The 16,867-nt window shown below is 44.5% G+C and overlaps 1 protein-coding gene across 1 annotated transcript in view; it reads right to left on the bottom strand.

Moving 5' to 3' along the window:
• Nucleotides 1-14,585, bottom strand: part of LOC310773584 (histone deacetylase 4-like) — a gene marked incomplete at its 5' end in the record, with an annotated part of 93,123 nt that extends 78,538 nt beyond the window's left edge. The window contains one exon of the mRNA XM_083633492.1: nt 14,471-14,585. Coding sequence (XP_083489618.1) covers nt 14,471-14,585 — 115 coding nt within the window. The remainder of the gene's footprint in view (nt 1-14,470) is intronic.
• Between the last annotated feature and the right edge of the window lie 2,282 nt (nt 14,586-16,867).

Raw genomic sequence — 16,867 nt, 5'->3', positions numbered from 1 at the left:
TCTACTGCATGTAGGACTGACTGTATGCAAGTAGCTCATACAACTCCACATAAAAAAATTCAAACTATCCCTTTAAGGCCAGTAGGCTTGTTGCTCAATCGAGGCGTTTTCTTATTGGAGATCCTCTATGCAAATGCTTCAATAGGATCACAAATAACACAGATTAACAGTACAATAACACAGATTTCAGCAGCAACATGTTCGCATCAGAACGGTTTGTGAGAAATTCATCTTTTTGTGCATGTACTGTATGTGTGCATGTGTGCATTTTCATAAATGATTCGGATAATGCATTAAAGTTAGTTACAGTTAATTTAAAACATGATCAGTGTTGGGCAAATTACTAATATACTACATATTACTAGTTACTCTCATGTGAAAGTAATACGTTACTTTACAATATTACTGTCTGTGTAGAGTAACTCGTTACTTATTACAGTACTTTTGCATTACTTTCACCAAAATAACAGCAGTAGCAGAATGACATCGCCGCCCCGGAATCATCCCCTAAAATAATTTCAACTGTCTTGAAATCAGTGTAAACCATCCAAGATTCTAAATGTTATCCTTTTCCTTTTTTTATTGTCATCTATAGTGGTTATTTGCATGAAAACAGTTTGATTAGGAAATGATTGTATCTTTATTTAAATATGTGCTTTGATTAAAAAAAGTAACTCAATTTGTAACTTGTGTTACTTGACAAAGTAACTGGTATAATATTACTGAAATCCTATTGGTAATAAGTTATATTTTACTGAGTTACTGCAAAAAGTAATATATTACACGTAATATGTTACTTTTGTAATGAGTTCCCCCCAACACTGTGCATGACTGATTCGAGAAACCAGCCCTCAAATCTCCCTCACCAAAGCCCTGACCCCTAACCTTAAAATAGTGAGGGACAGCAGAATGCCCTAATTTAACTGTTCTCCTCAGTCAGTGTACACACACTAGGGATGTTAATGATTAATCGACGACAATCAAATAATCGATCGTTAAGAATTTGATCGATCAAACTATATGTTAACCGATTAATACACAATGTAGGCTATGTGCTATTTTCAAAATTTTCTTTTCTTTGCTGAAATTATTTAACACCACAGGAAGAAGAAAGCCAAGCTAGCAGGCAGAAAGTCCAGTGTGGGAGAATTACACCCAAAAAGACAAAAGTATTCATTGTAAACATTGTAATGCAATGTTGAAATATGTCATGTCCACAAGCACAATGACAACTAATGCAGGAAGTTTAGTTGGTTGATCAACGTGTTGGGTAGTCCTAAAGACTGGTGTAAAACCCTGCACTTTGTATGTCAAAAGTAGTTTTTTAATATAATGACTAATCGATTAATTGATCGTTAACATTACCAATTAATCGATTAAGGAAATTAATGCATCCCTAGTACACACACACACACACACACACACACACACACACACACACACACAGACACACAGACACACACACACACACACACACACACACACACAGAGAACAATTAGGTCGGCAACATGACCTGTACCAACCAGAAACATGCATGGGCATCCTACGGCTATGCCTGAAAGGACATTTATGGCTGATGAGCAGCCTATCGGAGCAGTTAGTAAAGAGAAACTTTGATATCAGCACATCTTTGTATACAAGCAGTGACGTCAAACATGTACCTCGGTTTACTGATGTGCGCCAGATAAAGGACAATATGGGCGCACTTGCAGTAAACCAAAACAAAGACAAACGTGCCGTCTCGTGGCAGACCAGAGTGAAGACTGGAAGTACATCTTAACTGGCAACCCTACCTGTATCAACACACGTTTTTGAAGTTTTCTCCAACATTTGGATTCCACTCCAGCTTGTCAAATTGAAGGCATTTTCTCTGAATAAAGCCCCCCTCCACCCCGCACAGAATAGGATCTAAGGCCTTGCTCAACCCAGCACAGCAGTGTCTGCACACCAACTTCAAAGAACAGAGGGGAAGGGAAATGGAGTGAGTCCTGACACCTCTGTTCCTATTCTCTTCGTTCCTTTTTAGTAGGTCTGCATGACTTTGAAAGAACAAGAGCCAGACGTAAAACTACGTAAGAGCCAGACGTAAAACTACGTAAGAGCCAGACGTAAAACCATGTAAGAGCCAGGCATAAAACCATGTAAGAGCCAGACGTAAAACCATGTAAGAGCCAGGCATAAAACCATGTAAGAGCCAGACATAAAACCACGTAACAGCCAGACGTAAAACCATGTAAGAGCCAGACGTAAAACCACGTAACAGCCAGACGTAAAACCATGTAAGAGCCAGACGTAAAACCACGTAAGAGCCAGACATAAAACTACGTAAGAGCCAGGCATAAAACCATGTAAGAGCCAGACGTAAAACCATGTAAGAGCCAGACATAAAACCACGTAAGAGCCAGACGTAAAACCAAGTAAGAGCCAGACATAAAACCACGTAAGAGCCAGACGTAAAACCACGTAAGAGCCAGACGTAAAACCACGTAAGAGCCAGACGTAAAACCACGTAAGAGCCAGATGTAAAACCACGTAAGAGCCAGACGTAAAACCACGTAAGAGAGCCAGACATAAAACCATGTAAGAGAGCCAGACGTAAAACCATGTAAGAGAGCCAGACGTAAAACCATGTACTGTAAGAGAGCCAGACATAAAACCACGTACAGTAACAGCCAAACGTAAAATCACGTAAGAGCCAATACTAATACTAAACTAATACTAAACTAACTGACTAATACTAATAATAATAAAAATTGCCCGCCTAGGCAATTTTATTATATTATTGACTGATATTGCAATTGCAATATGATTTGTGATATCAGAGGCAATGATAATTTTTACATCATTATTCTCATTTTCATTGAAAAAGATTAAAATGATTATGGTGTGATTTTTGCGATTTCACTTACATTTTAATTAACTGTGCAGCCCTACAGTACTTTTTAGCATCTGAAGGAGTCTCCTTAAGCTTGATAAGGAGCATTTTAAGCATGAGGAGGAAATCTTCAAATGACAAGGAGGACATCATTTGACTGCCTCTCCAAACTGTCAGGCTCTAACAGTACGCCACACTCCTACAGGTGCGTTCTCTCTTCAGATGCGTTCATCAGAGTCCCACACACCACCTCTCCACTACCTCACCTCCCCTTCTTGCCATCACTTCTACTCCATCTAGTATGAACTTTCACACTCATCCCCATTCACCACCACCACCTTTCCCTTTCGGCGGGTGCTTCTCTCCTCCTGACCCCCTCTCACTCTGTCCTTAGGGCCCTACGCCGCCTGCTTCCCTTCCACTCCCTGCCCTATCCTCCGGCCCTACTCGGTAGCTCCCTCCCACCTTTCTTCCCTCCATCTCCCCGCAACAAATGATACACAATCTGTTTACAACCCCTCGGGCGCACTCCACAACTCTTCTGGCTCCAATTGCAGATCTATTTATACCAGACAATGCAGAGGACTGGCGTCTGATTTGAGTTGTTTTGCAGAGTGGATGTCCTATGGTCTGATTGCCTGGGTTCTACACTCATTAGGCTTAATAGATGATACTCTGAGCCAAGCACAGCGGTTCTGGGCCTTCTCTGTAAAATGGGGTTGAGATCTTTTTTTGTTTTAACCGTGCTCAGCGATGGCAAGATGTTCTGCACAGGGTTTCACGGTAAATTTAACAGGAGAGTGAGATGAGAGGCAACAAGTAGCGCATCTGTTGATGATGGGAAATAGCTGAGGTGGGGTTGCTGAGCAGTCTCTGAGTTGGGTTCATGTCGGCCTACGTTACTGTCACCCGCTCTCTCTCACAGTAGCTGTTGTGAATTAGAACAGGGGTTGTTATGCTATGTTACTGTCACCTGCTCACTCTCACTGTAGCTGTTATGAATTAGAACAGGGGTTGTTATGCTATGTTACTGTCACCTGCTCACTCTCACTGTAGCTGTTATGAATTAGAACAGGGGTTGTTATGCTACGTTACTGTCACCTGCTCACTCTCACTGTAGCTGTTATGAATTAGAACAGGGGTTGTTATGCTATGTTACTGTCACCTGCTCACTCTCACTGTAGCTGTTATGAATTAGAACAGGGGTTGTTATGCTATGTTACTGTCACCTGCTCACTCTCACTGTAGCTGTTATGAATTAGAACAGGGGTTGTTATGCTATGTTACTGTCACCTGCTCACTCTCACAGTAGCTGTTATGAATTAGAACAGGGGTTGTTATGCTATGTTACTGTCACCTGCTCACTCTCACAGTAGCTGTTATGAATTAGAACAGGGGTTGTTATGCTACGTTACTGTCACCCGCTCACTCTCACTGTAGCTGTTATAAATTAGAACAGGGGTTGTTATGCTATGTTACTGTCACCTGCTCACTCTCACTGTAGCTGTTATGAATTAGAACAGGGGTTGTTATGCTATGTTACTGTCATCTGCTCACTCTCACTGTAGCTGTTATGAAATAGAACAGGGGTTGTTATGCTATGTTACTGTCACCTGCTCACTCTCACAGTAGCTGTTATGAATTAGAACAGAGGTTGTTATGCTATGTTACTGTCACCCGCTCTCTCTCACTGTAGCTGTTGTGAATTAGAACAGGGGTTGTTATGCTACGTTACTGTCACCTGCTCACTCTCACTGTAGCTGTTATGAATTAGAACAGGGGTTGTTATGCTACGTTACTGTCACCTGCTCACTCTCACTGTAGCTGTTGTGAATTAGAACAGGGGTTGTTATGCTATGTTACTGTCACCCGCTCACTCTCACAGTAGCTGTTATGAATTAGAACAGGGGTTGTTATGCTACGTTACTGTCACCTGCTCACTCTCACTGTAGCTGTTATGAATTAGAACAGGGGTTGTTATGCTATGTTAATGTCACCCGCTCTCTCTCACAGTAGCTGTTGTGAATTAGAACAGGGGTTGTTATGCTATGTTACTGTCACCTGCTCACTCTCACAGTAGCTGTTATGAATTAGAACAGAGGTTGTTATGCTACGTTACTGTCACCCGCTCACTCTCACTGTAGCTGTTATGAATTAGAACAGGGGTTGTTATGCTATGTTACTGTCACCTGCTCACTCTCACTGTAGCTGTTATAAATTAGAACAGGGGTTGTTATGCTACGTTACTGTCACCTGCTCACTCTCACAGTAGCTGTTATAAATTAGAACAGGGGTTGTTATGCTACGTTACTGTCACCCGCTCACTCTCACTGTAGCTGTTATGAATTAGAACAGGGGTTGTTATGCTATGTTACTGTCACCTGCTCACTCTCACTGTAGCTGTTATAAATTAGAACAGGGGTTGTTATGCTATGTTACTGTCACCTGCTCACTCTCACTGTAGCTGTTATGAATTAGAACAGGGGTTGTTATGCTACGTTACTGTCACCTGCTCACTCTCACTGTAGCTGTTATGAATTAGAACAGGGGTTGTTATGCTATGTTACTGTCACCTGCTCACTCTCACTGTAGCTGTTATGAATTAGAACAGGGGTTGTTATGCTACGTTACTGTCACCTGCTCACTCTCACTGTAGCTGTTATGAATTAGAACAGGGGTTGTTATGCTACGTTACTGTCACCTGCTCACTCTCACTGTAGCTGTTATGAATTAGAACAGGGGTTGTTATGCTACGTTACTGTCACCTGCTCACTCTCACTGTAGCTGTTATGAATTAGAACAGGGGTTGTTATGCTACGTTACTGTCACCTGCTCACTCTCACAGTAGCTGTTATAAATTAGAACAGGGGTTGTTATGCTACGTTACTGTCACCTGCTCACTCTCACTGTAGCTGTTATAAATTAGAACAGGGGTTGTTATGCTATGTTACTGTCACCTGCTCACTCTCACTGTAGCTGTTATGAATTAGAACAGGGGTTGTTATGCTATGTTACTGTCACCTGCTCACTCTCACTGTAGCTGTTATGAATTAGAACAGGGGTTGTTATGCTATGTTACTGTCACCTGCTCACTCTCACTGTAGCTGTTATAAATTAGAACAGGGGTTGTTATGCTATGTTACTGTCACCTGCTCACTCTCACTGTAGCTGTTATAAATTAGAACAGGGGTTGTTATGCTATGTTACTGTCACCTGCTCACTCTCACTGTAGCTGTTATGAATTAGAACAGGGGTTGTTATGCTATGTTACTGTCACCTGCTCACTCTCACTGTAGCTGTTATGAATTAGAACAGGGGTTGTTATGCTATGTTAATGTCACCCGCTCACTCTCACAGTAGCTGTTATAAATTAGAACAGGGGTTGTTATGCTACGTTACTGTCACCTGCTCACTCTCACTGTAGCTGTTATAAATTAGAACAGGGGTTGTTATGCTATGTTACTGTCACCTGCTCACTCTCACTGTAGCTGTTATGAATTAGAACAGGGGTTGTTATGCTATGTTAATGTCACCCGCTCACTCTCACTGTAGCTGTTATGAATTAGAACAGGGGTTGTTATGCTATGTTACTGTCACCTGCTCACTCTCACTGTAGCTGTTATGAATTAGAACAGGGGTTGTTATGCTATGTTACTGTCACCTGCTCACTCTCACTGTAGCTGTTATGAATTAGAACAGAGGTTGTTATGCTACGTTACTGTCACCTGCTCACTCTCACAGTAGCTGTTATGAATTAGAACAGGGGTTGTTATGCTACGTTACTGTCACCCGCTCACTCTCACTGTAGCTGTTATAAATTAGAACAGGGGTTGTTATGCTATGTTACTGTCACCTGCTCACTCTCACAGTAGCTGTTATGAATTAGAACAGGGGTTGTTATGCTACGTTACTGTCACCCGCTCACTCTCACTGTAGCGTCACGGTGTCCTGCATCGCACACCTCTTCGCCTGTTTCGTCACGTCCGGGTCAGAGGTCTCTCGACGTGGTTTCCGGTACTTTAGCGAGCATTTCAGATGCTGGATCGCCGCTTTGTGAAAGTGGAACTAATTTATACATCTATATGTGTCAATATGTGGAATTTCATATGAATATGTGCATGGTAACATGTCAAATTACTTTAGGAAAGTGACTTTGATGACAGAAAGCCATAAGACGTGCTTGGGCGACGAGAGTTACTGATCTTTAAAGTTGCTAGCTTGCTAGCTAGCTAACGCTAGCTTTGTCTAAAACACAACAAGGCCAGCAGGTGGCAATAATGCAGCAAAATGGGACTCAGCGACCACTACAAGCCACTCTTTGTTGACTATTACTGGCTTGCGAACCACTGGCTTGCTAACCAGCAGAGCCGCAGAGTAAGCTGTGCGTAACAGGACAAGAGCAGCTTCCAGTTAAGACGGCAGCGGTAGCGTCCGTTCCCCGACTCTGGTAAATCAAAGACACAACTAAAATAAATTATTTCAACGGTATGTTGCTAGAAAGAAGTTCGACTTAACGTTTTCGCCGTTAAACTACACGGAAACATGACATGATCATTGTAGCAGTGTTTGAAGCACAATTTTAACAGAAGTTTTGTAAAAATATTGTGCGATGCAGGACACGCTTCCGTTAGCTGTTATGAATTAGAACAGAGGTTGTTATGCTATGTTACTGTCACCCGCTCTCTCTCACTGTAGCTGTTATGAATTAGAACAGGGGTTGTTATGCTACGTTACTGTCACCCGCTCACTCTCACTGTAGCTGTTATGAATTAGAACAGGGGTTGTTATGCCGCCGTCTCGAACACGATGAGGACTTGCGCCTTCTCTTCTTATTAGCTTACAGCGAAGACAGATAGTGGCCTAGATTCTGAATGACACTGCAACCTCTTGAGGAGACAGGAACCCAGACACACAGGCAGAGAATGGGAGAGAGAGGGGGGGGGGGGCAGGGCGTCACAGAGGGACGTGTCTAGGTGCAGCAAGCCTTGCTCTCCCAAAACATGCTCCTGCCTGTCCCGGTGACGTCACACAGCGGTCTGTAGCGCCACAGCTCGAGGGGAAGGAGACGGGGTGAGTGTGAGGTAGGGGTGGGAATCACCAGATGCCCACGATACGATACTGAAACGATACTTGAGTCACGATACGATAGTATTGCGATACTGCGATATTTTCGATATTGCGATATATCGATATAGCGATATATTGAATATTGCGATATTTCGATATATTGCGATTTCTTACTTTTTCAACTGCAAATGATGTCCCCAAAGGAAAACTTTGTCAACATCTGGTTTATATAAGAACAATTTTCCAGTCTGTTCATCTGACTTCAACCATTTTATTGCAGCAACATTGTCAAGTAGACAGACCAACAACTTTCATAAGTCTTTCATGTCATAGTTGCATGCACCTGACATGACAAACTGAACTGTTTGTTACAGTCTACTTACAGTCCACCTTAACTGGATGTGTGTGTGGACTACTGTACTTATGTAGTTTTTGCAACTTCACTTCACTTACACAAAACATCTTGTGCAGCCCATTCAGTAACTGGGGAATTTGTAAATTACTGTTATGACAAAACTGTTACTGTTAAAACAAAATGAAAATATGCTACCGTTTGTTTACTGCTGGCCTTGGAACTAAAGTTTATAGTAGCCCGGTGGCCTGGCATGGCCTGCAAAAAAAAAAAAAAAAAAAAAAAAAAAAAATTTTTTTTTGCAATATCGATACTTGGCGTCCAAATATCGATACAATATCGTCAGGCAAAATATCGCGATACTGTGGTGTATCGATTTTTTCCCCCACCCCTAGTGTGAGGCGAAGGCTTCAGACGTCAGGCGGAGAGGCCCGAGACGTGTGAAGGCTGAGCTGCCACCGTGCACAGCAGATCCACCTGTCATTGCCTTACCTAAGGTCTAGCCCAGGACTTACCTAAGGTCTAGCCCAGGACTTACCTAAGGTCTAGCCCAGGACTTACCTAAGGTCTAGCCCAGGACTTACCTAAGGTCTAGCCCAGGAGGTGTAGCCCAGGACTTACCTAGGTATAGCCCAGGACTTACCTAAGGTCTAGCCCAGGACTTACCTAAGGTCTAGTCCAGGACTTACCTAAGGTATAGCCCAGGACTTACCCAAGGTCTAGCCCAGGACTTACCTAAGGTCTAGCCCAGGACTTACCTAAGGTCTAGCCCAGGACTTACCTAAGGTCTAGTCCAGGACTTACCTAAGGTCTAGTCCAGGACTTACCTAAGGTCTAGCCCAGGACTTACCTAAGGTCTAACCCAGGACCTACCTAAGGTCTAGCCCAGGACTTACCTAAGGTCTAGCCCAGGACTTACCTAAGGTCTAGCCCAGGACTTACCTAACCAGGACTTACCTAAGGTCTAGCCCAGGACTTACCTAAGGTCTAGTCCAGGACTTACCTAAGGTCTAGCCCAGGACTTACCTAAGGTCTAGCCCAGGACTTACCTAAGGTCTAGCCCAGGACTTATCTAAGGTCTAGCCCAGGACTTACCTAAGGTCTAGCCCAGGACTTACCTAAGGTCTAGCATGTCATCGCAATGCCTGGGTTGAAGAACAGAGGAATAAAGGATGGAAAGCAAAACACAACATACTCCATTTGGTGAACACTTTTATCCAAAGCAGCTTACAGCACCGTGCGTGCATACTTACAGCACCATGCATGCATACATTTTAAGCAGGGTGGAGTGAACTCTGATCCCGGCATACGTAGAGCCGTTTTCCACATCACGAATTGACATCAAAGAGGCAGGATTACCATGGCCCATCCTAATGGCCAGTACACTCCAACCAAGCATTTTAGAAGACATATGTAAAGAGCCCCTAAAGTCATGTTTCAAGATGTATAAAATACTCTACTTTGAATAATAATTTGTGTCTGATGGTTTTTCCCACACAAAAAAGTTAAATTATCTTGTTAAAATCCTTAAGATGACTTCCCCTCCTTCTCCCTTATTTAAAAATCCAAAGTAACCAATCACGGTGATCTAGTGCCTAATTCGCCAATCACAGCATACAACACAGGCTTTCAACACATTCTCACTCCCAACTAGAGGGGTGCGCGGGACTGTTTTTTTAATCCTGCTCCTGCCGGATTTCTGACCATTACCACCCGCTGCCCGCAACATGTGTGTCACTGACCGCCCGCAGCCACGTTATGACGCCCTCTCCCACCCGCAAAAAAAAGAAAAGACAAATTTAAATTCGGGGTGCCGCTGCTCCGCGGTACTTAATTGAACTGGGCTCTCAAACATCACATCATGTTTTCCTAAGTAGTGCTGTTCAAACGCTGCTGCTTTAACAGCCTCATATTTCTTCTTATCTGCCTCAGTCATGGTGGTTAAACTGCTGAAACATCGTCAGATGTATCTTCCATCCCATTACATATAAGAGTGAGTTCACCTGATCTTCCTCTCTCGAGTCATGAAGCGATCCCAAATCTGCCAAATCTTCGTATCCAGCACGGTCATTCTGCTGGGTTTGAACAGTTGAATGTCTCTGGGTGTAACTGAAAAGGCCTCGCTAGTCACTACCATCGCTAACTTTATATTCCCCCGTTTCCCTCGTTTGAGGAACAACTTTTGGTTTCAGTCTTCTGCCTGCTTGCTCCTCCTCACAGACCGAGCAGAGAGGGGCGAGGGTAGTGGGGTTGCCTAGCAACTCACAGACTGACAGGCAGGACAGCCGCACACTGCAAAAGATTGTATATCTCCGAGGCGATCATGACTTTACTCTGCAGTAAACGAGGAGAGACTGAAATCGCGGGAACCACTGTTTATTTTTTGACCCTCCGTTACCGCCCACGCCAACGTGATTACCGCCCACGCCAACGTGATTACCGCCCACGCCAACGTGATTACCGCCCGCTCCCACGATATTTGCGTTGGGTCCTGGTAGGAATGGGATATCGGTATCGGGGATATCGGTATCAGGTGCCGATATGACGTAATTCACATATCGGATATCGGACTAACATTGCTGATCCACATTCCGATTCAGACTCCATTCATAGCCTGCACTGGACCATAAACCCACTGTAACATAACATGAAACAGTGCTAGTAAGTAGTAGTAGAAGAGGTAGAAGAAGAGGTAGTAACAGTAGCGTTTTTTTATTCGCAGGGGTGTTTAATTGTCGCTTATTTGTTGAAATGTTATCTTAATCATTTTGAGTGGATCAATTGTTTTGTAAATATCTAATGATATTTATTAATTGTTTAATTGAATATTGTGGAATATTATGAGCCAGGTAACTAATGCTATGAAATTATTGATTACCATGATGATAACTGATGTCAGCAGTAGGAGCCAGCTACTATGGAGGCTGCAGCTCATTGGGAGAGTTGCCAAGAGCTCTGGTATCAGAATCAGTATCGGTATCGGCAGATATCCAAATTCAGGTATCGGAATCGGATCGGAACTGAAAAAATGTGGATCGGTGCATCTCTAGGTCCCGCGGGGGAGTCCTGTCCACTCCTCTACCCTCAACTCATGACAGAGTGATGACAAGAAGGTTTCCTGACCCATCTGCAGTATACGACGAGTTGGGAGTGAGAATGTGTTGGGGATTTAACTGCTGCATACTTGACAGGGATTGGCTCCAAGATTCGTGATGTCACGAACCATGCTTGTTGAAAACCGCCTTTTCAGTGACGTCATAGAAACTCCACTTTCAGCAGACCATTGTGAAAACAGCTTTCTAGTGTCAAACTCTGCACAGAGTGACACCATTATGCACAGTGAAGCTCAGACTTCCAACTGAAGGAACAAGAAGAAAGAAGAAACCCCCCCCAGGGGGTTCCTCCGTATATACTAGGGATGCACGATATATCGGCAATCATATCGGTATCGGCCGATGTTAGTCATTTTTTAACATATCGGTCATATCGGTATCGGTCAGATGTTGCAATGTTAATATCGGTTATCATTATCAGCCAAATTCTTCACATTGATATGAAATAATGCAGTAAATCTATGATTTATGGGCTTTTCCAAAGGCTTTGCAAATAAAGAAATGCATAACTTTTTCAAATTCAGTGTTAACATGTGTTTTTCAGTATGTACAAAATGTGATGATCATAAAAATGTGGTTTTATACAGATCATATCGACATCGGTAAATATCGGTTATCGGCCATAACAGCAATGTTAATATCGGTTATCGGCATCGGCCAAAATTTTCATATCGGTGCATCCCTAGTATATACCCCCCCCCCCCCCCCACTAAAAACATGCAGAAGATCAGATCGTTATCGTCATCCGACCAGTGACGACAACATCCGAAGTTGGTCCCCGGGCGCTGTACGAGAAAGCGACCACTGCTCCTGGCCTGCCCCCCGGAGGAAAGGACATGCCTGGATGGGTTAAATGCAGAGGACACTTTTCACCAGCCACCGTCAGCATGAGTGTGTTGTGGCCGCATGCATGTGTTGTGGTGTTCGTGTGACAATAAAAGTTTTTAGGTTGAAATATGACAACAACAACAACAACAACAATCATAGGAAAAGGCCAAGGGGTCAAGAAAGGAGAGCCATAACAGCCAGCAGTTGTTTTTGGTCAAACTTCAGTGATGGAGTGCTTTGCGTGAAACCAATGTCAGGTGTTTCCTTTGCTGAGGGGTCATGAGGGGTCATGACTGCGGCCGTGCAGGTGCAGCGACCACGGGTTTGCATCCCAAAAGAAAGGACTGTGTGTCCTGTGCTGAAACGCTCCCACTGGCATCTAATGACATGAAGGACAGGTGACGAGGCATTAGGGACTTTGGCTAAAAGAATAACTGCATCTTCTAAACGCAGCGCCGGAGGGATTTTTACAAAGCACATTGCATACTGTATGCCACGCCGCTAGTCAGATGGACTCGCTTCACTTGGCGAGCGCGTCTTAACGGGCCGGGTCGCAGACACTGTCTGACTGGAGGCCCCAACTCTGTATCCAAGACAACAGATTTCATGAATATCTTATGAAGGCACTCCAGTGAATTTCAATATTTTACCAAGTAGCCAGAGGCATGTCGAAAATAACCTCGACAACAACATGAGAGGACGTGTGCAGGCTCAAAAGGTTTGGATGCTTTGGGTCAAAGTAAAGAAGTTCTTCCTCAGCAACAGGCTGGCTGTGCTGCTTGGTGAATTGCTCTAGTGTTAAACAGCACCTACCTGATGATCGACAGAAAGCTAGAAATAGAGGGGGTTGGGTTGGGTCGGGGAATTGCACTTTTACCATTTTCATTATTTAAAAAAAATGTAGAATCCAAATTGTATTCTGTGGTGCAAAAATAAAACGCATGGGACGGTTTAGGCTGGCTCATTATGGAATTAGGTTATGCATTATGCATACATTACTTCACACTGGCTTCTCCTTCAGATTACCTCATCTCCATCTGTCCCCCTTTCATTCCTTTATTTTCTGCTCGTCCTCTATTGCTTCTCTCCATTCTCTCTCTCTCTCTCTCTGCTCCCTCTCTCTCTCTCTCTCTCTCTCTCTCTCTGCTCCCTCTCTCTCTGCCCTCTCTCTCTCTCTGCTCCCTCTCTCTCTCTCTCTCTCTCTCTCTCTCTGCTCCCTCTCTCTCTGCTCTCTCTCTCTCTCTGCTCCCTCTCTCTCTCTTCTCTCTCTGCTCTCTCTCTCTGCTCCCTCTCTCTCTCTGCTCTCTCTCTCTCTCTGCTCCCTCTCTCTCTGCTCTCTCTCTCTCTCTGCTCCCTCTCTCTCTCTGCTCTCTCTCTCTCTCTGCTCCCTCTCTCTCTCTGCTCTCTCTCTCTCTGCTCCCTCCTCTCCATGCTGCCTCTCTTCTATTATTAACATCTCCATTTTCATTGGAGGTTCAGAGAGCTATGTCAAGGTAACCCTTAGTGATACCTTGATTGTGTCACAGCAAAGGAGATGGGGTACTTGCAGTCGGGGGGGAGGGGGGGGGGGGGACACCAATCCAAATCGCATCACCCAGATGCACGAATGCTTCTATTATTCTATATTTTTGGAAAGCATTCCTCTTGAGAAGTCCAAACAGGTTCACATAAACAATAGTGTGCTTACATTTGGGCCACTCACTCTCCATTCAGCAAAACTGGATTGCTATATTGAACTGCATAAACCCTTTGCTCAAGATTTGAGGGACGAGTAAGCATGGATCCCTTTCCAAACCCGTCTGCAATTATTATTGCTCTGGACGAAAGCCTTTTTTGAACTATTCCCACTAGATAAACTATATTTGGGAGCTGCAATGGTCACAATACTGAAACGAGAACATTTCTGAAGTGGGGAAACTTGCAAAAAAATGTGTAGCAGCAGCAGCAGTCACTGCACTGAGCTTTTACAGCTGGAGTTGTAATTGGAATGAAACGCTCATGACAAGCGGACACATCCAAGGAGGAACACCTATGCATGCAAAGTCGCACAGGATGTGGTTAACAGTGAAATCACGTAGGTGCACAGACACAGGCAATGGTTTACACAGAAGCACGGGCACACGCACACACACACACACACACACACACACACACACACACACGCGCGCGCGCGCGCTCGTGCGTGAGCACACACACACACACACACACACACACACACAGCTCCCCGGTCCTACCTGTTGGGATGTGGTTGAGCGCCGATGTCTTGAGAACCTCCAGCGCGTGCTCCTTCCCTAGGATCCCCTCTGTGGGAGAGAGAGAGCACTCCGCTTCAAATATGGTCCGCAACATTGTGACAACCTTCCAGCAAAGCAACCCCTCCAAAGAGTACAGTCCACAGCGGGCTTTCAGGTCATCCGCACGGCCGCGAGCGCGCACCACGCCGCCGTTACCGCCGCCCGGGCGACCGCTCGATTCATGGCCACCGAAAAGAGCAAGGCTTGAATTGTGTGAAATCGCAGAGAGAGAGAGAGAGAGAGAGAGAGAGAGAGAGTGAGAGAGAGAGTCTAGATCCTCGGCCGTGCGGTTGGGCAGGGGTGCGCTAAAACGGGCGAGAAATCTGACGGCAGAATGACAAGGGAGCAGCCTTCATCATCATCGGCGGCGGCGGCGGCGGCGTGTGCTTGTGTGTGCTTGTGCGAGTTGGGTGAGTGAGAGAGCGAGAGGGATGTTGGGGATCGACTGCTACTGCCTGTGCTCAGCATAGCAAATGTGGCTGGCAGCAGCGGCAGAGAGGGATAAGGGGGGGATGGAGAGGAAGAGGGGGGGGAAAGAGGTAAAAATAGCTCACCCTTTTGTGTAGAACGGCACATACGGAGCGTGCGCACGTGCACGCACACACACACACACAAAGACACAGTGCTGTTGCTGTGCTTCTCTCCTGTGTGCGTACTACTGTGTGTGTGTGTGTGTGTGTGTGTGTGTGTGTGTGTGTGTGTGTGTGTGTGTGCATTTCTGTGGGTGTGTATGCAAGTGTGTAGGCTGTAATTATAGTGGCAACATGAAAAGGCTTTTGTAGCTGCCGAGCCCTGGGAAGACATGGCTATAAAAAGCAGAGAGCGACAGAGAGGAGGAGGAGAGGGAGGGAGGGAGGGAGGGAGGGAGGGGGCATCGGGGGAGAAAGGGAAGACAGAGGTAAGGAGGGAAAGCGGGAGAAGGAGGCGATGGAAAGATGGAGGGAAACGAACGAAAAACAGAGCAAAGGCAGGAGAGAGGGAAGGAGAAGGGGGGGCGGACGAGGATGGAATTGACATGCATTACGAGTGCACACAACAGCTAGCGACACGCACAAACACACACACACACACACACACACACACACACACACACACACACACACACACACACGTACATGGAAGTGTATCATAAAGAACCTCGTCGTCTATAGGATATTGTACACATGGCTTAAAGGCATCCTAGGCACACGCAAACATGCGGTTATTACTTGGGATGGGAGATGAAAACCCACGTAAAATCCCTTTGGAGGAATAAAGCAAGAGGAAAACAGGCTAGCGTCTCGCTGTGCATGATCTATTTCTGGAATTCTCTCCGGACCAGACTGGCACATACACACACACTCTTAATTAGCCGTGAAGCTTGAGGATGTATTGTGCACTGATTGTCGTGCGAGCGCGTGTGTGTGTGTGTGTGTGTGTGTGTGTGTGTGTGTGTGTGTGTGTGTTTGCATGTGTGTGTGTGCGTGTGTGTCCGTGCGTGTATTCGTCTCACACCACCTTTGCATGAATGGCTGCACCTCTGATGCACCAATCCCTGTGAGGACTTGGGTGTGGACAGGAACATCACGTTTGGTCCTGCTCAAACATATCTCAACATACTGAGCTCATTTACCTACAGCCGCTCAGCAACGGTTGCCAAATACTAGGGGTGTCACGATACACTAATTTCACGATACGATACACGATATTGGGTTCACGATAACAATACGATACGATATTTTAACAATATTTTTTTTAACAAAAGTACGGTAAATAATTTTTATGTATTTATTTATCATTTATTTAACCATGTGAGTCCCATTGAAATCAAACCCTCTTTTCAAGGGAGCCCTGGGAAAATACTGGAAAAATAGTCTTTCATTTGAAATACCCAAAATACAAAACAAATGCTGTTTTTGGAAATTGTTATTATAATAACTAGAAAACAACATGGAAGATAATGCTTCTCTTGCAATAGAATGTGTCACACTGTCACAAACTAAATGTTTGTTGCATGGTGAAAGAAAAATAAAGTATACAATCTATTTCTTAAATAACTCATGCTCAATGGTCCCTAAACTTATGTAATCTTATGTACCCCTTGAGCTGTTTTGCCATGCCAGTAGTAGTCTACCCCCTCACTCATGCGTGTTGATTCTACTAAATTTGTTCTATTATTATTCAGGAGCAAAAAAAAAAAATTTTTTTTTTTTTTTTTTTTTACGATATCGTTTTTTTCTGACGATACGCATATGATTCGTGACGTTTCGATATCGCGATATATCGTGCGACGAAATATCGTGACACCCCTACCAAATACTGCTGCCTGCCTGCTATATAATAATAAGCAAAAAAATA

This window comes from Poromitra crassiceps (genome assembly GCF_964638095.1).
Source record: "Poromitra crassiceps genome assembly, chromosome: 3".
Classification (NCBI taxonomy): domain Eukaryota; kingdom Metazoa; phylum Chordata; class Actinopteri; order Beryciformes; family Melamphaidae; genus Poromitra; species Poromitra crassiceps.
The sequence above is the reverse complement of the archived record's forward strand: the minus strand, read 5'-3'. Positions and strand labels throughout refer to the sequence as shown.